General features: G+C 36.8%; 1 protein-coding gene across 2 annotated transcripts in view; it reads right to left on the bottom strand.

The window, feature by feature from the left end:
- Cop1 (COP1 E3 ubiquitin ligase) overlaps positions 1 to 26,345 on the bottom strand; it is a 115,517-nt gene extending 89,172 nt beyond the window's left edge. The window contains exons 1-6 of one of the 2 annotated variants that reach the window (XM_051186062.1): positions 25,651 to 26,345; positions 20,323 to 20,382; positions 13,768 to 13,868; positions 8,387 to 8,451; positions 7,574 to 7,693; positions 5,269 to 5,337 (exon numbers count right to left, since the gene is read on the bottom strand). In XM_051186062.1, the coding sequence (XP_051042019.1) occupies positions 5,269 to 5,337; positions 7,574 to 7,693; positions 8,387 to 8,451; positions 13,768 to 13,868; positions 20,323 to 20,382; positions 25,651 to 26,081 (846 nt within the window). In that variant the 5' untranslated portion in view covers positions 26,082 to 26,345. Of the gene's footprint in view, positions 1 to 5,268; positions 5,338 to 7,573; positions 7,694 to 8,374; positions 8,452 to 13,767; positions 13,869 to 20,322; positions 20,383 to 25,650 lie in introns of both variants that reach the window. The other variant, XM_051186061.1, reaches the window with a different exon arrangement.
- Between the last annotated feature and the right edge of the window lie 589 nt (positions 26,346 to 26,934).

Below are 26,934 nucleotides of genomic sequence, written 5' to 3'. Positions count from 1 at the left end.
AATCACAGGGATTCTTTACCTAGCACCAAAAAAAAAAAAGAATTTTGGCAGTATTAAAGTTAGAAACTTCTGTCCATCAAACCGCACAAATAAGACAACTGTGATAGACTATTTATTATCTTAAGGTGTATGACTTTTGTTTATGCTGCATTTGTTTAACTCAGTGAAGCTGTGATTCTTTGCCTGTCTAAAACAACTGGTGGTCCTAATAAAGAGCTGAACAGCCAATAGCAATGCAGGAGCAATGATAGGTAGGGCTGGCAGGCAGAGTATAAATAAAAGGAGCAAAGAAAAAACACGGAGAGGAGGACATCAAGGGCCAACCACCCAGCATCCAGCCACCCAAGGAGTAAGAGTGAAAGTAAGACATACAGAAATAAGAAAAGGAAAAGGCCCAGAGACAAAAAGTAGACAGGATAATTACAGTTAAGGAAACCTGGCTAGAATAAGCCAAGCTAAGGCTGGGCAGTCAGAAATAAGTCTCTGTGGGTGATTTATTTAGGAGCTGGGTAGTGGGCGCCTCAAAAAGACAAAAGAGAAAAAACAGACAACAGAAAAAAAGTATCCTAAATAGAAGGAAACATGAGCTTTGTATTAGACAGATCAATATAACAAAGATTTTATATCAAAACAATATATAAGTACTAAGCCACAAGAAATAATGGAAAAGCTACAACAAATATTATGTTAGCAGTACTTTAGAAACACATAAAAAATAATCCACAGAACCAGTAAACATAATACCATGTGTTCAATGTGTTAGTCAAGGGAAATTCAAATTCAAACTCCAAGGAGATAGCAATGCCTAGAGGAAAAATTTTTAGTTTCTAAACTAGGAAAAGTCACTGATAACTTCTGGCAAGAATAACATACAATACAAACACCCATACAGAATATGCAATCCAAGGAGTACTGCTTGGAAAACATTTTAGCATTGTCTCTTTAATGTGAGAATATACATACTCTATGACTGACTGATTCCCTTCAAACATTTATCTCATAAAATTAAATATTATAATATATACATATGTAGAACACCAGCATTATTTATAAACAGCCGCAAGTGAAAAGAACACAAATGTCCACCAACAATTATCTTATGAAAATAATATATACTTATTCAATGGACACTATGAAATAAAGTCAGTTAATGTCCTGGTTAGTTTGTTGTCAACCAGACAAGATAGAATCATTTGGGAAGAGGGACTCTCAATTGTGAAAATTTCCCCACCAGATTAGCTTTTGGGGGTATTTTCTTGATTAATGGTTGATATGGCAGGGCCCAGCTAACAGTGTTTCCCCTGGGCAGGTGGTCCTGCGTCATATAAAAAAGCAGGCTGAGAAAACCATGGGGAACTAGGCAGTAAGAGAACTCCTCCATAGCCTCTGCTTCCTGACATAAGCTCCTGTTCTGACTTCCCTTAGTGACAAAAGGTGACTTGAGGCTTAGTAGCCGAAATAAACCCTTTCCTACCCTAGTTGCTTTTCATCAGTGTTTTTTATCACAGCAATAGAAACTAATTCAGACAGTTAACTAGCCATTTTTATCCATATAAGGTGAGCCATAGAAGGCATGAGCAGATTACATACTGTACAAACACATTTACATGAAGCTCAAAAATAAAGACCTATCAATGCTTAAGCAGCAAAAACATTCAAGAAAGGCAAGAGAAGTTAATGCCATAAAGATCAGGATGTTAGCAAGCAGGAAAAGGAAAAAGCAATCTGAAAAGGAGGCAGGGTGCTTCTGAAATCCCAGCAATGCTTCTATGTTTTGTTGTGTAATCAAGAAGAGTTGTGTACATGCTATTCCATTCTAACGCATAAATAAACTTGACTGATAACAATTTTCCAAGTTTCATTTCATATAAAATGGTTAAAATTGAATTCATTTAAATTCCAACTGAAATAAACTATTTAATAAAGAGGATCCAAAAATTGCCAGAGAAGTCTACCTCAAAAATAAATCAAGTGACATATTAAACAATGACTACACCTGCTTTACCTGGAACTCAAAATTCTTCTACCACTTTATGAAAAAGACTAACATAATAATCTAAATACAGGTGTTAAATGCTATGATAGGCAGGCTCTAAAACGGCTGCTGAAGATTCTCTCCTCTCAATATTCATATCTATACAGGTAATTCCCTCTTAACTTCAGAATAGAAAAATGTTTTTTTGTTTGTTTTTGTCTTGTTTTGTTTAGACAGGGTTTCTCTGTGTAGTTTTGGAGCCTCTCCTGGAACTAGTTCTGTAGACCAGACTGGCCTGGAACTCACAGAGACCCATCTGCCTCTGCCTCTGGTGATGTAAAAATTAAGTATCAGACCTGTGGGATGGCTCAAGGGATAAAGGTACAGATATCCAATCGATTATCTCAGCTTGATCTCTAGAACACAGCACAGTACATTCCCTCATGCTGTCTTCTGACCTGTGTAAGCTACCCCTTCCTAACACAGCTGCACAAAATAAATAAAAATATAGTAATTTTTTTAGACTTTAATAAATTAGCTCCTCAGTCATTTGTAATAACTAAAACTAAAATAACCAAATTCAATCAATCACAGATACACACACACACACACACACACAAAGCTACCTACAAAATATATAGTACAAGAGGACATCAATCTCAAAGGATTATTAGACTCCTAAAGGGCCCCAGCAAAATTCCCCAAGTAGTTTAATGACAAAAATAGAAAACCAGTACACAGAGCTATATGATTCAATGAAATAACAGAGATACTATTACTAGAAAATACCAGCTACCAGAGAAAAGACCAATTAGACTCATTAATATAGTTACCATTGAAAAACAATTCTCCTTTCCAGTTATCACAGTTTTTACATTTTATGTCAGTTTCTGATCAAAAGTTTTTGTAGACCAATATTCATACAATGAACAACCTAACTAGAACTGTTCCACAAATAAGGGCAGATACACTTCCTGACAAACATGATGAAAACACGGTCTCTCTACAGAACAATGACTGGACAGATTGAGATTTCCTGAGCTTAGGATCCCTTAGCTGTAACACAAATCCATTAGATGTACTAATCTAAGTAGGTCCACCTTCACACTGCCCTTGTAGGGTCTGAGAGTCAGAGCAGACTCGTTCAAAGATGAAGCTGAGGCAGCCCAACATTTCATGAGTAATGAAGTCTTTTATCTCAACCCAATAATATCAAGTCTTTGGCCAGCATCCATTAAACTGTGGTAGTGCTAACTTCTTGGTTTGCTAGTGAGGGTCAAAGTCTCAGCCCTTTCTGGGTTTTATAGCTATAAATGTTTTAATTATTAATACTTGAAACTATACTAAAAAAGGAACTCTATAACAAATGAAAACCTTAAATGTCTCAATATATAGAAAATTATCATACATTTCATTTAACTCTCATCCTGATGGCTGGGTTATTCACTGTATTGATGAATTTATTCATCAAGTACTTTACAAGTATCAACTACTTTACAATGAGCCAAATATTTATAAGAAATTATAAGTCTAAGACAAAAATATGTAAAATGACTGCAACATAATTTCATGCACCCTGTTTAATAAGTAAGGTAGGTAAGAAACATGAAAATTAATCAGTTTTTCAGAGAATTTTCCATCACAGGAACAGGGGACATGGGGGCTCACAGTATACACACTGCATTTTAAAAAAATCCACATATTAAACACTTTCAGTTTTGTTATTTGTAGTAATCCAACATCATATGGGACTTGCTAGAAATGCATTGTCAGGGTCAAAAGACTCCCTTCAGTTAAAAAAAAAAAAAAAAAAAAAGAAAGAAAGAAAGAAAAAAAGACTGCATTTTGATAAGCTTTTAAGGTCATTACATGAGCTCAGTAGCTACAGAGATGGCTGTTAAGAGCACTTGCTCCTCTCGTAGAGGACCTGGGTTCAGTTTCTAGCACCCAAGTGGCTCACAACTATCTGTGAATTCAGTTCTAGTGAGGCCCATCCTCCTCTTCTGACCTCCTCAGGCACCAGGTACACTAGTGGTACACTCACATAAACATACATGCAGGCAAACACAAATAAAAACTAACTGTAAAGAAGCACTGTGCTATAAAATAATTTAAACAAATGAATAACTGACCATTACTGTCTCTCCCACCAAAATGACCTACAGACAAGTAAATCTTAAACATGTAATAAAGATACTGTTTCTGATAACATACAAAATAAAATTCCAAGAAAGTCAGGATAAAAAGTGTAGTCACTAACCAGCATATTCCAAATCTTAACAAAGCCAGAAGTTAGTAACAAGACAAGATGAATAGCCAAAAGGAAAACTACTAAGATAATATAAAATTCTAAAATTATGTATTATCACACTAAAAACATTACTAATAATTTTTATTTTCAAGTTAATATGCTAGAACATAGTATTTAGTACGTTACATATTTTAATAAGTAAAGGTACCTTTTAAAGACAGCTCTTAAATGTGAAATGTTAGAAGTTTGTGAAAAAAAAAATTCAGTTTTTTTTTTTTTTGTATGCCACCAAGAGCACGGAATTGATATTATCTATGTTTGTGAAATGGCAGAGGAAATGTGTATGCAACTAAATTAGAACTTTCTGGTTATGAATCAGTGAATACAAAATTGTCTTTTAGGTATCCTTTATGACTTAAGACTTTGCAAATAGGTTTTAATTATTTTTTTCCACATGCATTTTCCCCCCCATAGCAAAAAACTGCAACTTTTCAAGATTTAAATTTCCCTGTTTTCTGATGAAAATTCATGATGGTTCTATTTTCTACGTTTTAGAACTTTGAGATGAATCACTATGATCAGTTGGCAGTGCTATCTATATGCAAGAGTTTCACCTTATATTTAGTGTACCACTAACCTATATTCCTAGTCACTACAGTAAGATCCACTGAAAACTGTGCCGTGTACCTACAAAAAGTGATCTTGAAAATACTGGATTGTGCTGGACACGGTGGCATACACCTTTAATTCCAGCACTCAGGATACTAAGGCAAGCAGATTTCTATGGGTCCAAGGCCAGCCTGGTCTAGATTCCATATAGTGAGATCTTGCCTAAAAACCAAAACAAAATTAAAAAAACAAAACACAATATAACAAAAACAGAAGAAAAGTTTTTTAAAACAACAAAGCTAAAGAAAGCTTCCCTCCAAATTAAATGCTTTTAAAGTAAAATATTTAAACATGTTTCAACCTAAAATGCTTATATATTATAGAAACAAAGAATAACAGAAACTAAACATAAAGTAAACATGAAATAACATACCTCTCTCTTATTTCTCCTTGCAACCTTCAGGAATTCCATAAGGATCTGTAGTTGAGCTGCATGTGATTCCTACAATATAAAGTTTTAATTTTCCTTAACAAATATAACAAGCTCACAGTTTTCATTAACAAACTGTATAACCAGTATTATAGATTTACTTGTAAGTTTACTACTTCTGTCCAATCACTTTTCCCATCTGCTAATTGAAATTTCAAAACCCAAGCTACTTTTCATAAAAAGTAACAAAAAAAAAAAATTGATGTTCTGCATGTGTCAAAACAAAACAACACGTGTAGGTAATGGCTTCTTTTCCCCAACCAAACTCAGTATCAAGGCAAATGGACCTAATATAGTTTCTGAACATGAAAATGATTCCAAATAGAATCTCATTTGCTATGATAAGCATTAATAAATACTAAGCTATTTATCCATTCAGAAATATAGGCTCTTATAAGATTAGGCCTATTACCATTCATGGGGGTGGGGTGGTGAGGGGGCTATGGTCGGAAGCCTCTGTCCTGTCAAGAAGAAGAGGCTCTGTCAGTAGAGCAGATGCCCTTGAGAATCCCTCTAAGTAACCCTTATTTAGAACTGGGTGGAACAGTTTCTTTGATATGAAGCTGGCCTCTACTTGGGATAAACACGAATACACAGCCAGGAAAAGTCATGCAACACCTACTCACACAGACATGAGAATTAATATAAATATAGTTTGGCAAAGTTTGATTAAAAAAATAATCAAATCTTTGAAAACACACGCTCACACATAAAAATAAAAACTATAAAGCAAGTACCCCAAACTAGGAACTGAAATGAAAATTGTACTGATAATTGATCATTATGATTTGGTGGGTATTCTAAAATCCACAAAATGAACTAAAGAATTCTAGATGAGTACAATAAATATATGTCAAGACCTAAAAATGATTAACAAAATCTTTATTTACCTGACTAAGCAATAGAATTATTTGAACTCTTTTTTGGGGGGGAGGGGGGTTGAGACAGGATTTCTCTGTAGCTTTGAAGCCTGATCTGGAACTCACTCTGTAGACAAGGCTGTCCTTGAACTACAGACATCTGCCTGCCTCTGTCTCCTGAGTGTTGGAATTAAAGGTGTGCACCACCACAGCCAGGCTGTTTGAAGACTCTTGATAAGATCTAAAAATTCTAATACTGCATTTTACAAAATTTCTGGCCAAGACACAGATGCTACACAATAAACTCACAGCAGCAGTGGCTGCCAGACAAGACCTCCAGAAGACTGAGCAATCATCATAGGTGGGGCGGAACTCATGAGACACCACCCTCTTGGGGAAACAAAGGTTGCTAGAGGGAGATTCATATTTCACAGTGGAGCAGACTCTGGTAAATTCCCTTGCTCAAGTAAATGTTCCTTCACCCCTGTGCACCTATTTAAATGCTATGAACCCCTTTCAAACACACACAAAAAGACATCAAAGCAAGAGGGGATTTATTAGGAAGGTGGAGTTTGATAGGAGGGGATAGAAAGTAAAAGGATACTGGGGAAGAAAATGATCAAAGTACATTATACATATGCACACCTGTGTGAATGGAAATTATGAAAATACATTTTTAAAAAAGAACAAAACCAAAAAAGAAAAAAGGTACTAGATTATGCTTAACAAAGACCTAGATAATAAAAACAAGAAACTGCCACAGGAGGGAGGAAGAAGAGCTAATTTTCTCCTGAGGCAGTGAAGGGAGATCCAGCTGAGCTAAGTAGGAAGGACTCACTAACTCCACCTGCTTCTTTATCTCAGTAATTATTAGTGTGTACGTGTGAGTATGCGTTGTATACCTGCATGTGTGGAGGTCAGAGGACAATTTTTTACAGTCAATTCTCCTTCCATTATGGGATCCAGAGATAGAAGAATTCTGGTCATCAGGTTTGATGGCATGGGCTTTTACTCTCTGAGCTATCTTGCCAATCCTCCACCTGCTTCATAAACAGTCTAATAATCTTATGCCCAACTCATATTAACCCTGACACCTGATACTCCCAACCCCAGAGCCTCTGCTTCACAATATACAGAGTGTTAAGTTCTTAGCTTTACATCACTTTTGGGACAGTGTACCCTTTTGTCAAATTTGAAAATCAATTACCCTATATTCACCTGCTTTACACAAAACAGACTGGAAAAATAACTTATCACATGTGTTTAGTCGAAGAAAAAAAGAATCAGTATTGACAATGCCCTATTATTTCCAAACCTTTCTGGGTATTTAACATTGCATAACAGATCATGGTTTAAGACAAAGTATCTTTCGATTAGGGTGCACTTACAGCTTCCAGTTGTTTCTTCTTCTGCACCAGTAATTCCAACATAAGGTTGACATTGGCCAAATCAAGGTTATCCTGATCAGTTCCTAGCAAATCTTGAAATATTTGCCACCTGTGCCCATTCTAAAATTAAAAAGAACATGGTACCTTAACAACACTGCTTTAGATTCTAAAAGAAACATTTAAGAAGTACTTTCTGAAGTGTTTTGTTATATCAAAAGTAAACTGTACTTCTATAACTAACTTCTCCACAACTAGCAGAGCTACAATTGAAGTACTAGCTGTACTTTGAATGAATATAGCTAACAGGTATAGAAGGCACAAGAAAGATATCCTCTGAAATATTAATCAAAACATGTGGATTTTCAGGTAAAATATTAGCTTCAGCACAACTACGTCAATAATTTGGGGTTAACTCTTTTAGTTAGGAAACTTTGAACAGCTTATTCAAAAGACGTTGGCATATGACCCATCACATGTTAGATTCAAGTAAACCCTATCTAAGGTGATATCATCAGGCCCTTCAAATGATGGTCAGTCTAGTAAAGTATTACAGATAATACAGTTACGAAAATTGTTATTTACTTATTTGAGTAAAGTACTGTTAAATAAGCTTGCTTTAAGAAAAGTCAATTCTTTACAAGGTATTAATATCTATTATCAAATAAAATGAATTTAGTAGAAATAGGAGTAAGGGGGGGGATACGAATATTGCACTTATCTGTTACATACAAAGCCCTGGACCCAATCACCACTATCATAAAACAAACAAAAATATAAATAGTAATAAGAGCTGAAACATACGGTGCTACTCACTGAGTGGTCCAATTTGAACCTCTTTTCCTCAAATCTTTGCTTCTGTTTGAGAATGAGCTCATTCACTGAAAACAAAAATAAAAAAGCACACAGTTTGTATTCTTGTTATATTATCTTCTACTTGTTCTGTTTACGTGGATTTTATCTTTACAGAGTCCCAATTTTAAAGAAATATGAAGGAGAAATTTGTTAGCTTTCTATTATACTTTGAATTAGGAATTTTTTTCTATACTTATTTCAGGAAATTCTTTGTAATTAATATATTGTTACAGGAAATTATTTAATATATACCCCATTTTTATGTTTCTTAATAATAATACTATTGGTATCTGGAGACAGCATATTTCATTGTGTTAAAACATTTAAGTGCATTCTATGAGACAAACGTTCATTTTTGCTTTATTATAAATTTTTATAAACACCTTGGAAGATGCTAATAATTACATACTTAAAACCATGTCATCCTTCCTAGTAACATGATTATTTTTCAAATCTCAGACTGCCACATAACTTTCAGAGATGCCAAATCTCGTCTCAACCATGGTGTGATTAATCTAAGCCAAACTAGTCACTTTGTTTTCAGACAAATCACAGTTTGATTTTGCCTTTTATTCTTCCCTTGAGACAGAGTTTCTCTGTATTGCTTTGCAGCCTGTCCTGGAACTCGCTCTTTAGACCAGGCTGGCCTAGAACTCACAGAGATCTGGCCGCCTCTGTCTCCCAAGTGCTTGGATTAAAGGCGCCACCAATACCTGGCTGATTTTGGCTTCTGAAACAAGGTCTTACTATGTACCAAGCCTGACTGGGATTCCTGATGCTCCTATCTCAGCCAGAGTTATAGGGTGCCACACAGAGCCTGGAGACACACAAATTCCTAATCATTGTGAGATGTGCTCCTTCAGATGGGAAGGGGGAAAAATTCTCTCCCTGTCTCCAGAAGGAGATGGTATCTGAACCTTCTTAAAGCCATTTTGAACTTCTGAAGTAGCTATGCAAAAGACCAAGGCATAGCCCCATGAAAAAAAGAAAATTAACATTATCAATGAAGTGCTGAATTATTAGTTCTGGAAAATCTCTGTAAACAAATGCAATTTGAACAACTGGGACTTTTAACTTGTATTTGGGGTGTGTTTGTTTATATATATATATATATATATATATATATTTATTTATTTATTTGTGTTCGCTCTTACAAAAATACTGATAACAAAACAGCAGAGAAATGGTGCTAGAAATTATCTGGGTGACAAATGGAACAAGACAGAGTTGGTACCCAAGACGAAATGCTGAATATGGTCCACTATACAAATAAATCAATTAGACCAAACCCACCTTAGGTTTGAAGCTTCAAAACTGAATGAAATGATCCATAGCCTCAAATAACTCAAACTAGCAAAAGTGATACATATGATGTAGTAGTTATAATAAAATGGGATAACCAAATATACTATCATTGACATAGACTTACAAAGTACATAAGCCATAAAAAGTTCAAACAAGAACAGAGCCAAAATATGTACAGACTCTCTAGATATAAAGATGAATGAAAAAATACAGATAAAAGTGTGTATTGACATGAGTATGATCAATTCATGAAACATCAGGATAGTTTTGTAAAGGTTAACAGGGCTAAGAATTAGAAGCAGAAAATATTAACATATCAGTATGATTCTAAAAAGTAGGCAAAAAGAACTTCACAAAATCATTACAATCTACAAAGGTGATTGAGAATTTGAACTAACACAATGGAGAATGAAAAATTAAGAACAATAGAGTAGGTATGGAGGCACTAGTGGTCAATAAACTCTGCCTCAATTACAGAAGACCAACTTCAGTCCCTAGCAGCCACACAGTAACTTAAGACAACCATCAATGACTTTGTCTGGCCTCCTTAGCATATACTTGGTAAACATAAATATATACAAGCAAAACAGGTCATACACATATAAAAATAAGCCAATATTTTAAAAAGACTAAGCCAGAATATAGTGTCTCAGTTACATTAACTTATTAGCATTTGAGTAAGAACTGTGACTTGACAGTTAAAATAATATGTATCTTAAAGTGTCACATACTACTTTAATTCTTATCAACACTATAATATCAAGTTTTTGAAAGTTAAAAATTGCAAAATAGTTTTAGAAAATGAAGGTTAAAGTGAAAAAAGAAAATACATTAATTGGTATGAAGTAGTATAGCATAAATATTATAGAAAAACTATATTTCAAGTAAAAAAAAAGGAAAAATAGGCATGGTGGTATAGGTTTATAAACGCTGTAGCATCTGGGAGGATTGCATGGTAAAATTACATGTTCAAAGGCAAATTGAACTGTACAGAAAAGCTGTGTCTCAAACATTTTTGGTAAGGAAATAATGTAATTAAACAAAATAATCTTTAAACACTCAATTTTTGTTTAGGAATGCTCTGCATGTATACCTGCACACCAGAAGAGGGCATCAGATCCCATTCATTATACATGGTTCTGAGCCACAATGTGTGAATTGAACTTGGGACCCGTGGAAGGGCAGTCAAGTGCTCTTAACCACTGAGCTATTCTCTAGGCCAGACTTTTTGTGAAGATACTGAAAACAATGATTATTTTACCCTTATACTTCATAGAAGGTACTATGCATAATACTGGAACAGGAGAGCAACTACCAATCTTACAGCACTGTGAACCAACTGGTACAACAGTGAGACAACCATTATGGTAGTCAACAGCCACTTTCTGACTGGATTTAATGCCCAGTCTACACCACTGCCAGGCCAAAGCCTGTGACAGGACAGGTCATAAGCCCAAGGGGAAAATCTACTATTATTATTCTCCTAAATAGACACAGTATTAAATTTAATTGTCAACTAGTAGAAGGCCATAAACCTAAAAATATATGAACAACACAAACTGGACTTGATGGGTATATAAAAGAAAGAGGACACAAGGCTAAGTTGACAGGGAAAGGGGGGGCATGGATTTGAAAGGACCTGGGAGAAGGGTGAATATGGTCAAAATACAGTATATGAAATTTTCAAAGAACCAATAATTATTTTAATTTTATACCTTTAAATAAAAAGCATTTAGCTATGATATAAAAAGAACTGATCTTTCTTCTTTTTTTTCTTATGTATACTTTACTTCTTGCAGCATTTCTTTAATAAAATTTAGTTTTCACTTTTAAAAGTCTGTTATTACTTTATCTAAGTTACTCAGTGTCTTCATCTAAAAAATAATCATAATACTGTATCTTAAGAATGGCATAAAGACTAAATTAAGCCATATCCATAAAGTATATAATAGAGTGCCTAGCAGGCATTCTGATTTCCTAAGTATGAGTATATGTAAGTATGGGAGAGACATAATAGATAAATAGGAAGAGGTGGACAGGGTAGGGAGAGAGGGAAGGAGAGAATGAGAAGCAGGAGGGAGAGAAGAAGAGGGTGAGTAAGAGAGAAAGAGAAAAACAGACTTGCAGAGAGGTGCAGAGTCTGCCTGTGCAGCCAGGGCTTAGAACCAAACTAAAAATCCCCTACTTCATCCTCTGAAATGCTGGGAGATTACAGGAGTTCACCACCACAAGTCTAAAGATAGATTTCCAGTTTGTAAATAAGAGGTAGCTTCATAGCAAAACTAAAAAGAGTAAAATTATTAACATGGAAACACACACACACATTGGGGGGGGGCAGGGGAGAAAGTAGGGATAAAGTAAAAACTAAACCCTGAAAATGGGGATTGTACCTGAAGACTTAGGGGAGGGAAAAGGGGAATTCTGGGTGTACTAAGGGTGTTTTAGGTTTTGTAAGAATTTCCTTCCTTTTCAAATCTGAGTAAATTCTACTTTGTATTTTATCTACTTAGCATTCTAGGGTCCATCTCATGGCTCCTGTGAACACTGACACTATGAATGTGCATACACAAATACTTCTGCAGAGCTCAGCTTCTACTTGCTCCTGGTATCTACTTAGAGGAAACTGTTGGATCATGGAAAGTTGGTTGTTTTCAAAAAACACCATACAAACATTACACACACAGCATTTCCCTATCTTTGCAATTCTTACTAGCAGCCACCTCAATGAGTATATTATCTGTGGGTTTTTTTTTAATTCCCTTTTTCATATTCTTTAGTTTTTGTTTTACTTTTGTTGATTTACTACAAAGGATACCTTAAAGGATAGAAATAAAGAACCAAGTCTAGACTGTCACAGGGTAAGATAGGTGGGGAAGGACATGGAGTTGCCTCTCTTTACAGGCATGCCACTCCTCTAGTACCTCCACATGTTCAGCGACATGTGCATCTCTGCACCAGACATGGTTCTGGTTTCTTACAGAGGCTTCATTAAGTTACAGGAACTGATTAAATCAATGGCCATTGGGTATCAACTCACCCTTCAGTTCCTGTCATCTCCCTGTTGATGAAGGTGGGCTTGAAGTTACAAACCTCTACAAAGTAGTTAGCCCCCTGAGTAACCTGGAATCTTCCAGACATCAGACTCATCATTTTACTTTTTCATAGAACTAGAATACTCTACTTGGAACTAGTCATCCTCATGAATTATTTGCACATAAAATATTAGTGTTAGTATTTCTGCTGTGTTGTAATAGTCCTTATTTTCTTAATTTGTATTGATTTGTAATTTTATGTTAAGAAATTCAGTGTGTAAAACTACTAATAACTTATTTTAAGACAGGTCTGCCTGGACCACACAGGATCTTTCTGTGTTAGTCTCCCAAGTACAGGGTATGAACATATGCCACCACATCCAACTAAAACCATTCATCTTTAAATTCACAATTAGGACAGGACTATATTACTTCCAAGACTTTAGCATTTATAGCTAAAGTTATACAACAGTTCTCACATTTCCATTTCAAATTCCATATTTATATCCTCCTCCTCCTCCAACTGGGAGACATTTCCAGTTCATACACTCATTAACCAGTAATTCACATATTCAAATTGTCTCTTTTCCTATCAGTCAACACTGACCAAGCATATGTTCTCCCTCCCCATCAAACCTGTCCTTTGTTACTTCTCACTGGTAATGTGTCAGAAGAAACATAGAAACATGAAATAAATTCTACATACAAAGACATAATAGGGTTCTAGACCTCAGACAACCTCTTGAAACCTTACATTCTGTCCAAATGTGCACAAACTCTCAAGGGCATGTTGGGGTTTTTTTTTTTTTTTTTTTATGAAACTGAAAAATAACAAGAAATGGTACTAACCATGTATAGAGTCTATGCCATAGCCCAAGAAGATGAAAGCACCCTGGTGAGTAACAGAGAAAAACTTGCTTACTTCTGAGTTGGGATTTCTGAATAAACTATTGTTAGCATATATTTTGTGGAAAGAGAATAATAAAAATAATTTCAAAGACTCACCCAAGAAATTAGGATAGAGATGGTCAATATTGTCCACAACATAATTACACTTGGGACATCTATTATTATTGTCCTCCAAACTCTGATGAATACACTTGTAGCTATTGACATGGGGGGGAAAAACACAAACTTAATTAAAACAATGAAGAAACTGACAAACTGGTCACAAAACATTGTCTATTAGTATTCTCACTTTCAACATAAGTAATATAGTTATATTATATAATTTATTCTCACTTATATATTTATATAACAAACAAAAATACATAAAGCACCTATTGACTGAAAAACAAACTATTTCAGCATGTACTCACTGAACAATATAAACTATTTCAGAACTTATTGAGTGAACAATATATAAGCTATTTCAAAATAAACTCAAAAAATCCTACATGTAGCATCAAATGTAAATGAGGACAAACTAAGTTGTAGGTTATGCATTTATAATATATCCTAGGAAAGCAAATGCCTAAGGTCTAATTAATCTTCAAGTACTGATATCCTTATATTACAGAGTTTTCAAACAAACAAAAACTCTAAGTACTCAAGCAAAGACAAAAACCTAGTCAAGGAAAATGAGAAAATCATCACCTTTGCTATAGTGATTCAAAATCACGTGTTAATTTTTACTAACAGGAATAGAAAAATAAAATATAGTTATAATCTGAACGACATTAATTGTAAATAGCTGAAAGAAATACAACCAGTACAACTTTCCTAAAAGGTATATGTAGGAAAAAATTTTAAGGTTTTATATTCCTTTCAACATGGCAAATTATATTTATAGGAGCTTATCCTAGGGAAAAATATATGCTATCTAATGCAGAGTTATCTAACAACATCATAATAGCAAACTATAAGAGGAGCAACCTAAACTACACATATAAATTGACTAAATCTGTAATTGTCAATTCTGTACAATGGTATACTAGCAACGAAAATCTTACTTTATCTGTGTGTATATCATGTATTGTTTATGAATAAATTATTATAAAATGTTACTTATATATAATATGATTTCATACATACTATAGGAAATGTTTTCTTGTATTTTTGTGGTACATTACTTTTAAAAACTGCTAATTTTATTAGTACTCTACATATGTAATAGTGGGAGGTATATGCAATGGATCAGAGAACAACTTTGTGGAGTAGATTTATTCCTTCCATGTTTACATGGCTTCTGGAGAGCAAACTAAGGTTGATAGTTTACATAGTTTACATAACAAAACAATTTGCACACTGAGTCATCTTGCTATTCAAATAATACTCTAAATATTGTTCAATCTTTCCAAAAATATATCAAAATAACAAAGGGGAAAAAAATCATTATATCATTAACATGTATACATTTTAAATAAACTAAAAACACATTAACAATGTTAGTTAACAGTATTTTTTTCTTTCTTTTCTTTTTTTTTTTTTTTTCCTGGAACGCACTCTATAGACCAGGCTGGCCTCGAATTCACAGAGTTCTGCCTGCCAAGTGCTGGGATTAAAGGAATGAACCACCAATACCCGGCAGTTACCAGGATTTCTGTCTGTAGGTAAGAAATCATTGTAGATGTTAACTCAAATTTCTATAGTAAGTGTGCATTACTTTGACAATCAGAAAAGAATTAATTTCTAAGAAATTAGAAAGGTACTTAATAAAAAATTATTTCTACCACACAAAAACACACCTCTTCTGTCCAGGTTATTAGATATTCACCTTTAAAATTAAGCTGATTTTTTTTTTTTTTTTTTATCTAGCTACCTTCCAATCATGAAGTTTCACTGTTCTACTTTTCTACTACCTTCATGTCACATATGTTACTTTCAAGACAAGCAAGAACAGGAACTTTCTTTGGCACAGCGCAGCAGCCTAAAGCTGGAGTAATTGTCTATCCATAATAAATACAGACTTCAGTATCTACTAAACAAATGACATGAACATAGTTCTAGAAACACTATCATCACATCCTGCAACAACAGTAAGACTATGAATAGCATATTACCACCAGATATGCTCCAAATTTTACTTCCTATATGGACATATCAATAAAGGAAATAACATCAAATGTTTCTGTTTTCATTTTCAATAAAGACACATGATGAGAAACAGAAATACAATAGACAAAATTCAATGTGAAAAAACTTTTCTTAGAAAAAAAGAAAATGAATGATTTTTTTTATCACAAAATAAGTGTAAGAAAAGTTAGGCTTTTATCAATAAATTTAAATAAAGCCAGTTATGAAGGAGGGACCTGAGAGAGGGTATAAAGATGAGAGCTATTGACAGAAGCGGACTACTTTAGATGTTAACAATAAGCTTCCAGTTAAAAAATGAACCAATAATCCAACAAAAACCTAGAGCAGTAGTTCTTAACTTAGGGGCCACAACTCCCTGGGGTCACATATCAGAGATCCTCAATATCAGATATTTATATTTCATAAAGTAGCTAAATTAGTTATAAAGTAGCAGTGAAATAATTTTATGGTTGGTGGTCATCACAACATGAGGAACTGTATTAAAAGGATTACACCATTAGGAAGGTTGAGAACCACTGGTCTAGAGTAGTAAATGCTTGTGTAGTACTAGTAGAATGCTTGTGTAACACTAGTAAGGCCCTGGTGAACAAATTCCAACAACACAAAAATAAATAAAAAATATAAATGAAACAGAAAAAAATTATAAAATCAGAAATCAAAAATTATTATATTATCTATTAGAAAACATCTCAATTTCTGTGAAATCCACTACATGCCATATGAGCTGATTTCACTTTACACAAAATTTAATTTAAATTAGAAACAAACTTATTTTATATATCAATTCCAGTTTCCTCTCCCTCCCATCCTCCCATGTCCCCCACTGATCCCCTACCCCATCCCCAGGGAGGGTGAGACCTTGCATGGGGGATCATTAAACTCTGTCATGTCACTTGGGACAGGGCCTCAGCCCTCCCCCATGTATCTAGGCTAAGAGAGTATCCCTCCATGGGGAATGGGCTCCCAAAGTTCATTCATATACTAGGGATAAATACTGGTTCCACTGCCAGAGGACCCATAGACTGCCCAGGCCTCCTAACTGACATCCATGTTCGGGGGCCTGGTTCGGCCCTATGCTGGTTCCCCAGCTATCACACTGGGGCCAATGAGCTTCCATTTGCAGGTTAGCTGTTTCTGTAGGTTTCCCCAGCATGTTCTTGACCCATCTGCTCATCATTCCTCCCTCTCTACAACTGGATTCCAGGAGTTTGGCTCAAGTGCTTAGCTGAGGGTGTTTGCTTTTGCTTCCATCAGCCACTGGATGAAGGCTCTAGGAAAGCATTTAAGGTAGTCATCAATCACATTATAGGGAAAGGGCATTTAAGGTAGCCTTTCTACTATTACTTAGATTCTTAGTTGGGGTCATCCTTGTGGATCTCTAGACATTTCCCTAGTGCCAGATTTCTCCTTAAACCTTTAATGGCTCCCTCTATTAAGGTATCTCTTTGTTTGCTCTCCACTATTTTTCCTCTGACTCAATCCTTCCTGATTCCTCATGTTCTAGCTGATATCCATTCTTTCCCTTCAAGAAAGGAAGGAGAGAAAAAAAAAAAAAAAAGCCCTGGGACAGAGCCAAAAAGAATTGTCCTTGCTAATAAAAGTGCAAGTGATTAATTGATTTTTCATTCTGGACTTGAAATTATCAATTTATACTGGAAAAAAAGTTTTTAAGGTATATTAGCAATTTACATACCACTATATAAAACTTAACTGTAGACGACCATCAACCCTCTTCCTCTAACTCATTAAAGGCAAATACTCATTTTGCTTTTATGTGTGCTTTTAAAGTCTAGTATGACAACCTGAGTTGGAAATCAATAAACATTGAATGCATGAAGAAACAGATGAAAAAAGAATGTAACATACACATTCTGCTACTTTCTGTGCTATATAAAAAAGGACTAGGGATGAAGAGAGGTATTGGGGACAGAAAAAAGAGGTAAAAGGGAAGTGCAAACATAATATATAAGTATAAAATTTCCAAATAGCCAAATTAATCGATAAAAAATTAAAAATAAGTCATGTGAGTAGAAAAGATCTGGTGGGGAGGGGATAAGTATATAATAGGGAGGGTGTTATGATGAAAGTACATTATTTATGTATGAATTGTGAAAGAATAAATAAAATTTCAAAGAAAATTGAAAAATAACATGGCAAAGAATTCTGAAACAACAACAAAAAAATGTAATCCTAAACAGTGAAAACTTCTGACAAAGGAGAAAAAAATGACTGAGAGAGACATTAACATTCGGTAACACATCATTCTATGATAAAAGTTGCTTTTCTAAGCCAAGAATATATAGAGCTATAATTTTATTTTAATGAAGGACATAAATAATACAAATTAAGTAAGCTAGTTTAATCTAAAGTCAACTAACCTTGAAGAAACATCATACTCCAGATCAAAGGCCTCACTCGCTGATAATTCAAGAATATCTACATGCCAAATGTCATGCCCATCCATTTTCAACATAAAATTACAGGCACAACTTCCAATATGGACTAAAGAAATATTAAGGTTAATCTTACATGCTAACATGATCCACAAATAATTCATGAAGATGGCTGATCCGAAGTAGAATGTCCCACTTCTAAAGGAAAAAACAAATAAAACAAAACAAAAGGTGTCTGATGTCTGGGAGATTCCAAGTTGCTCAGGGGCTTACTACTTTGTAGAGGTTTGTAACTTCAAGCCCACCTTCATCAACAGGGAGATGACAGGAACTGAAGGGTGAGTTGATACCCAATGGCCATTGATTTAATCAGTTCCTGTAACTTAATGAAGCCTCTGTAAGAAACCAGAACCATGTCTGGTGCAGAGATGCACATGTCGCTGAACATGTGGAGGTACTAGAGGAGTGGCATGCCTGTAAAGAGAGGCAACTCCATGTCCTTCCCCACCTATCTTACCCTGTGACAGTCTAGACTTGGTTCTTTATTTCTATCCTTTAAGGTATCCTTTGGTAAAACAAAAATAAAATAAAATAAAATAAAATAAAAGTAGAGTCCTGCAGAAGTATTTCTATATGCATACTGTAACAATGTAAATCAAAGTTCTCCTCAGAGTTCATAAACCTATGGCAGTGGCATCTGGCATTGAGTGGGGGAAGTGGAGAGGTCCATCTTTGCCAAGAGAAGTGTATCATTGGTTGGAGGGCTTCAAGTGTTCATAGTCTCTCCCTACTTGCTGTTCCCTCTCCCTTCTTTGAATCTGCATTTGAAGATATGAGCTCTCAGCTTCCTGATTCTGCCACCACGCCTGCTGCTTGCTGTCATGCCTCCCCAACACAATGTATTCCCATCCCTCTGGATTGGGAAACTCTTGACTTTTCCATCTATAAGCTGCTTCTGGTCAAGTGTTTTATCACAGCAACCGAAAAATAATCAATACACACATTCATAGCAGCATTATTCACAGGAACCAGGAGGTTGAATCAACCTAATCTTCATAGATGGTTGAATGGATAAACAAAAAGTCACCCGTATATACAACAGAATACTATTCAAACTTAAAAAGGTTAATTGTGTCACAACAGAACACTGAAGAATGCAAAGGACATTATGTGAAGTAATTTACACAGAAAGATAGACATGATCTGTGGAGGTTTAAAAGAAAAATAGCCCAAAGGGGACACATGGCTTATTGGAGTGGGTAAGGCCTTGTTAGAGGAAGTGTGTCGCTGTGGGGATGGGCTTTGAAGTTTCCTATGCTCAGGACACATGCCAGTATCTTCCTGTTGCCAGGAAGATACAGGGCTCTCAGCTACAGTCTACCTTTATGCAGCCATGCCCCTGCCTGAGGATATTTGACTGACCCTCTAAAACTATAAACCAGCCACTCCAATTAGATGTTTTTCCTTCTTAAGAGTTGCCATGGTCATGGTCACAGCAATAAAAACCCTAACTAATGCATGATCTAAGTACACATATATGGATATCTAGAACTGGCAAACTTACACAAACAGAAGGTAGAATAGTGGCTTTGGGGGTCTGCAGAGATGGAAAGTGAAACATTGTTTTAAAATACAGTTTCAATTTTGCCAAAAGAACAAGTCCTAGAGACTAAACAACAATGAATATAAATAGCACAAAGTAAGTTTACATATCAAGATTGTAAATTCTTATTTTGCAATTAAAAATTTAAATACATGAATGTAACACAATATAGTTTAAAGACAATCTGTGAAGTATTAACAGAGAGCATAGGACTTTTTAATCCACTCCATCCTTTTCCTATGTTTGTGCCCACTTATTTTATGGATCTTCCCACCATACTTCCAAGTGAGTAACTAGTATCTCATGCTTAATAACTGATTACCCACCTTGATATCCAAAAACACCACCATTTCTGCTAACATAATAAAGATTTTCAAGCCTACATTTCATAGATGTCATGTACTAAACACATTTGAAATCTTGACCTGTCAAACCTGTAAAGACCTATTAGTTAAAGAAACAATGTAAAATTAGTTTAAAGAATAACTTCTTGTCAGTTATACTTATATTGAATGAAGATCACCTTACCAAAAACTGTGACCACATTTTGTCATGTATGCCTCCTCAATCATATCAAAGCAGATGGGACTACAAAGAAAAGAGAAAAAAAAAAAACAATCACCAATAAATGTTCATTAAGGCAGAGTACTGCACATTGGGAAGGGCTCGTGACAAAGTCAATGAAATCAAATTTAATATATGATAGGAGTTAAATATTCTAATTTTCTCAACAGAAATTTACAGGACTATTAGTAAAAGTAAAATACTCAAACTGACCCAGAAAGCAAAATTCTAAAATAAGTGCAGTGGATACACTTCAATTATTCAAACATTAACCTAGCCTATATATGATGTCCTAATGTGAGTTACATTTTAACTCTAAGTCTCCTCTTCCTATAGAGGATCAAAACAATACTCAACATCCCAGCATTCTTTGCAGTTAAGATTGGCCATAAAGAGTATGATTAATGGATACAGGGTTATAGGTAGAACAAGTAACTTGAATGTTGCATATCATAATATGATAAGTATAGTTAACAAAAGAAACTAAACCTTTTTAATTGGCTAGTACACTATATTTTCAATGATAAATGCCCAAGGTGACAGACATACCAAATTGTCATTACACATACACATGTACTGAAAAGCTGCACTCTAAGTATACAAAATAACTATGTGTCAACTAAAATAAAAGATAAAGGGTGTTGGGATGGCTCAGCTGGCAAAACATTTGCTTTACAAGCAAGAAGACCTGGTTCCATTCTCGAACCCATGTAAATGTGTGTGATTTGTAATCCAGAGTCAGGGAGGCAGAAATGGAATATCTGGGGCACCCTGGATGGCTGGTCTAGTAAAATTGGTGAACTCCCAGCAAGAAGACTGTTTCAAATAAGGTGAACAACAATCCTAAAGATGATATTCAGTTCTCTGGTGTGCTCCTAGTCACACATGTGTGTGAACACACATACATACATACATACATACATTCATATACACACACACACACACACACACACACACCTCCCTTTAGAAAGATTCCTAGGGAAAATATATTTTCAATAATTATCTTCTTTGTGTACATGTGTCCACCCAAACAAATTTTGGATATGTTCCCAGCCAAAACAGAATGCTATACTTCTCTCTCTAGACTTACACAAATTTTGCCTTACATCATCCATGTGAATTATATCTAAAAACCAAATCAGGGGCTCTTACAAATGCTTATGTTTTAGTATTTAAGTTTACTGATTAAACTTCCCTCAGTCCAACTGTACAAGATCAGGAATAAAATGAAGAGGGAGCTATAATTCAAACCCTAGGTATCCAACAGAAATCCTAGAAGAGTTAGTGGAAGTAGAGCCTATCAGGCTTTAGTAAAGAATTAGTTCTTGAAACTTGCCTTCAAAGTGCTGCTTAATTTTAATTTCAAAATATTAGAAAGAGCAAACTGGTCTTCAAGTTAATAATGTCTACCACCAAAGACAGAGAGAGAGAGAGAGAGAGAGAGAGAGAGAGAGAGAGAGAGAGAATGCATGCTAGGGATTAGACCTATGGTGTCTTGCTAGACACCCAAGTGAAAATATAACCTATGAACAAGAGGAATAACAGTCAATAAAGAAGAGAGACTGATTACAAAGGAATGTCTTAACAAGTATTCCTAAAACTGCCAGTGGCTACAGGGAACCATAACACAATATTGCCACTAGCAGACCTTCACTTAAAGGCTGATCCTTGACTCTACAGCTACAAAAATTTCAAGATAAGCTAGGGTTAAGCAAAGCTAGTGAGTTTACTAAATATAAATAATTGCTTAGAGAGCCATATAGGAAAAGGACAATATCATCTAATAACACAGGTGCAGGATTCTCTAGAGAATTCTGCTTGAGTATGCCATTACAGCAGCTATGTATATGATCCTGTAGCTTTCTAAGTTACATTCTTCAAAGGATATAATTTATAAGTTTTAAAGGTTAGGTAAGACTTAAATTTTAAGTTTAAAAATTAAGAATTATGAACTACTTTATATTTCTTTACTTTCTATACTTCTAAAGAACTCCATTTTGGTTTTATTTAATTAGAGTTGATATAGTAAAACTCAAGGCTGCAAGTAAATACAGTTCATATACAGTGTTTAACACCCTTGCATGCAATGTCTGTAGGAAAACACACTATCTTTCTAGGCAATTTTGACACTGTAAGTTGATGTTGAAGTTTCATGGCTCTCAGTCAGCAAGAAAAGCACACTAAATTCCAGGGTTAATGGGACTTCTCATGTCATCTTATTTTTCCCTGACATTTTATCTTGAAAATTACCCACAACTTAATACTGTCAATCTTTTGTAAGACATATAAGACTACAGCTATAAATATCTAAAATGTCAATCAATCCTACAATTAAATGTAAACTTATTTTTAAATATGATAAAGCTAAGAGTGTTCTCAAGAAATGTTTGTGGAAGGGGTCATGTCTTCACCTACTGCCTCCCACTCCAGCCTCCCATTGTGATTGTCTTAGACTAGGGACAGCAGGGGGAGGAGTGGCTAAGGAGAAAAACATTATGAAAGAAAACAGCTTCTTACCTCTAAGCATGCCCATTTAAGAACCACTGGATAGTATGCCAAAACTCTCAGAGCTCAAGCTTTCTAACCACATAAAGGGAAGTACTGACCTGAGACTTCAGTTATTTCTCACTTGTCCCTTAGCTATCCCACTAAAACAGCAGGTGAAAGTCACTTTACCCGTCTTATAGTAAAATATATCTCCTTAAAACTACTCTAAGGATAAAATGAAATGTAAAATATAAACATACCTTTTAAAAGGCATTATCAATGAGTAAGAAATTATTTGGACTCAAACCTCATGTTGATATAAACACAGTATAGAAAAAGACAAAAACACCTAGAATAAAAGGGGTTGCTAAGACTACCTAATACATACCCTACTGCAAGAGTCTGATCAAAATTAAATAAAGTTTAAAAAGTGCAAAATATGCTCACTGATTAACTTTTTGAATAGTCAATCTCACCAGAATGAAAAATAACGAATTGAGATTCTTAGTGAAATATTCAGAATTTTAACTAAAAATATTCATTGGACATTAATACCTGTACAACATAGGATAAGAGAGTAGGATGAATTCTTTTTATTTATTTTATGAATTTGTATGAGTGCTTTGCCTACAAGTATGTCTGTGTACCACCTACATGCCTGGTACCTATGGGGCCCAGAGAAGGGATTAGATCCCCTGGAAATGAAGTTACAGATAGTTGTAAGCTGCCATGTGGGTGCTGAGAATCAGACCCCAGCCTTCTGGAAGAGCAAGTGCTTTTAACCAATGAAGTCTCCTCTCAAGCCCCTAGGCTTAATGAACTTTTTATACAACCAGGTGATGAACTAATAATAATCATTTAGTCTCACTCCTTAGCTGCTTAGCTTTAACTGTCAACACAATCTAGGACCCCCTGGAAAGTGTCAACCAAGGGACCTTCTAGATCAAGTTGACCATAGGCGTGCCTGTAGGAGGTTTTCTCCAGTCTTAACTGGTGTTAAGAGGACCCAAGCCCACTGTGGGCAGCAGCATCTGGTTTGGAGTCCTGAACTGTAGACAGAGAAGTGGAGAAAGCCAGCTGAGTCACAGGCAAGAAAGCTGGCAGCATGGAACATTCCTCTCCTTGCTTGACTGTGGATGTGACTCCTTTAAGCTCCTGCATTGATCTCTCCACAATAATGAACTGTAACTGAAACTGTACACCAAATAAACCTTTTCTTCACTAAGTTGCTTGTAGTCAAGGTATTTGTCACAGCAACAAAGATGAAACTAGGACATACCTAATAACAAAACCAAGTGCCAGCTGCTCCTATTCACCTACAGTTCCCTTCACCATAGCCTGTATTACTCTCAGACACAGGGTACAACAATCAATGTCTAAATTATATATTGAATAACTTAATCATACTGATTTCTCACTTTTTATACCTTTTAAATGACCTAAGGACATTTAAGGCAAGTTTGTTTTCTTTTTTGAAAACTGAAACACAAATAATGGCTAAAAATTAAATTCTACAAGCTGCCTATTAGTTTTACCAGCTTCTACCTTATCACTCGACAGTACTGATTGGACAAGAATGCAAACACCTCAGCCAGGCAGGCAGTGGTAGAACACAGCTTTAATCTCAGCTCTTGGGAGGGCAAAGACAGGCAGATCTCTGAGTTCAAGGCCAACTTGGTCTACAGACTGAGTTCCAAAACAACCAGGGCTACACAGAGAACCCTGTCTCAAAAACAAACCAAGAATGCAGACATCTCTTAGATCCAACCATAAACGGTTTAAATTGTATACAAATAATCACTACCATTTGTGTTTCAACAAGTGTTTACTTTTGAATCTAAACAAAAGCAAAAATACAAACTATATTCCTGAAGAAGCAAGAAAGTGTATCCAATATCTTTCTCAATGGTTACAATCTCTAGCCCTATCATATTTAATAACACCATACAAGACCAACTCTAAAGTGCACCAACTTCCCCAAGAATAGTCTGTACAAGCCAGCTTCCTACACCATAAATATTAAGTCAATCAAGTCCCTTTACAAGAAAAGCCCAGCATTCAAGATGCTAGGTGTGATGCAAAGACTACACAAGCGTTTCTCAAGTCAGAGATTCCAGTATATATACACAGCATTGTAACAGTGCTATGAAGCACTGGAGCACTATTTAATAAAAGTGTTTCCCTCAACTATTGAGTTGAAACGTGGAATTGGTAGTGAACAAATTTTGACTACATTATTTCCAACAATAGAATTGCAAATGCCCTACCCATTCAAATAGTAGACATTTACACATTCCCATGCCCAATGGGTATTTAAAAAGGTCACTCTGTAAAACACCACAACAGTATTTCGAGCAACATCTACTGTATTTACAAAACAGAGTTGACCAGCAATTCTATTCCTCAGAATCTTCAGTAGTCTTCTCTCTCTAAAAATGTAATTCATATGAACTACTCCAGACTGATGCCTAATCCACTAAATGGCCAAAAACATTCAAGATCCAAACTCCGAGCCCAAATATTTCCTGTTCTACATAACCACTTACTGGACTTCCACCTCTATCCTTAGGCAGTCCCTTAACACGCCTTCAGTTCCCGGACACCAGCACCCACATCAGCGTAACCCCATTTTATCACTTCGCCTCGGGATCCCAGTCCACCTCCACCTCCCAACCATACTCGACTGGGCTCGAATCCCAGCACCACCAAGCTAGGCTCTCCAACAGGCCTCCCCACACCGGACCCTGCCAGCTTCAGCATCACACACTCGTGGTCGAGCGTGCAAGGCCAGTTCTGCAAACCCACCAGACGAAGTCGTTGCTTTTGTCCTCGTAGGAGTTGTGGATCCCGTTGCAGAGCGGGGCTAGCAGCGGTCGCTTCCTACTGCTGCTGCTGCTGCTGCTGCTGCTGCCCAGGCTGGAGCTGCTCCCTCCGACCCCGGCGCTGGGCCTGGCCGTGCAGCTGAGCCGGGAAAGGCCCGCGGACACCGCCCCGCCGCCGCTCGCGCTGCCGGACACCGCGGCCGCCACTAGCACAGGCCGCCCCGGGCCGCCGAGGCCGCCCGAGCCCGCGGCCGGAGCCGCCCCGCCAGACACCAGCGCCGCCGCAGAGGCCACCGCGGAAGGCGGCGACGGAGACGAGGATAAGGACGAGGAGGCGGAAGTCACCGAAGAGGCCGCCGAGGAACCGGGGCTTGTTCCAGCGGAACCCGAGCCTGCCTGGCGGCTACCTGACATCGTGCCTCCCTCCCTCCCTCCCTCCTCCCTCGGGCCTGCGCTCTGAGGCGAGGGCCCGGACGGACCGCGACCCTCCGCCGCCCCCGGCGCTCAGCCCCCGAGCATCCTGAGGACGCGCCGGGAGGTGGGCCGGGGGAACAATAAAGTTAGGCTCTCCACCGCCGCCCCACCGCCGCGTCCTACGCGAGGGGGCGGGGGAAACTATCTCATCAGAGGAGCCATTACTGCCGAGGAAGACGCCTGGGTAGCCAACCCGAGGCGGCCGTGCTTGCGCACGAGCGGCGGAAGGGGCGGGGCACCGGGCAGCTGCGCACGCAGCGGCCGGCGCTGAGCAGTGCCCAGAGGCCTAGCGTCTGGTTTTGCGTGCGGGAAGCCGTGTCCGTTCCTGATTCTGCAGAGGGATGGCCATTTTAATAGAGTCAAAGGGAGGAAGGGAGAAATAGCCGGCTTGGTCTGAAGGACCATGAACACTAGAAAAGCGACTGCTTACGCGTCCCCTGAGCGGACGCTGACGGACTGCTCTGCTAAACCTGAAGCTGACAGTCCGGTGCCGTGGTTTTCTGCGCATGCGTGCGAGCGGGCACGCTTGCTGCTCCAGAGTGGGAAATAGTTCGCTCCTTTATGTCTCCTGAAGCTTCGCGTTGTTGCCCGATGGTATGGCAGGTGGCAGGGATGTAATTTGTGTTTCTGCTTTTGTTAGCTTCAGAAGTCCTATAAAAAGAAGTAGTGGGCCAGCCAGGGTAGTGAAAAGGGTTATGAGCCATGGGTTTCAAATATTTTACGGAACCAGAAATTATTCCACTCATGTTCCCCTTGTCACGTATCTAAATTATCTCTAATATTTGATAAAGTC

Source organism: Phodopus roborovskii, unplaced genomic scaffold (assembly GCF_943737965.1).
Source record: "Phodopus roborovskii unplaced genomic scaffold, PHOROB, whole genome shotgun sequence".
Lineage (NCBI taxonomy): Eukaryota > Metazoa > Chordata > Mammalia > Rodentia > Cricetidae > Phodopus > Phodopus roborovskii.
The sequence above is the reverse complement of the archived record's forward strand: the minus strand, read 5'-3'. Positions and strand labels throughout refer to the sequence as shown.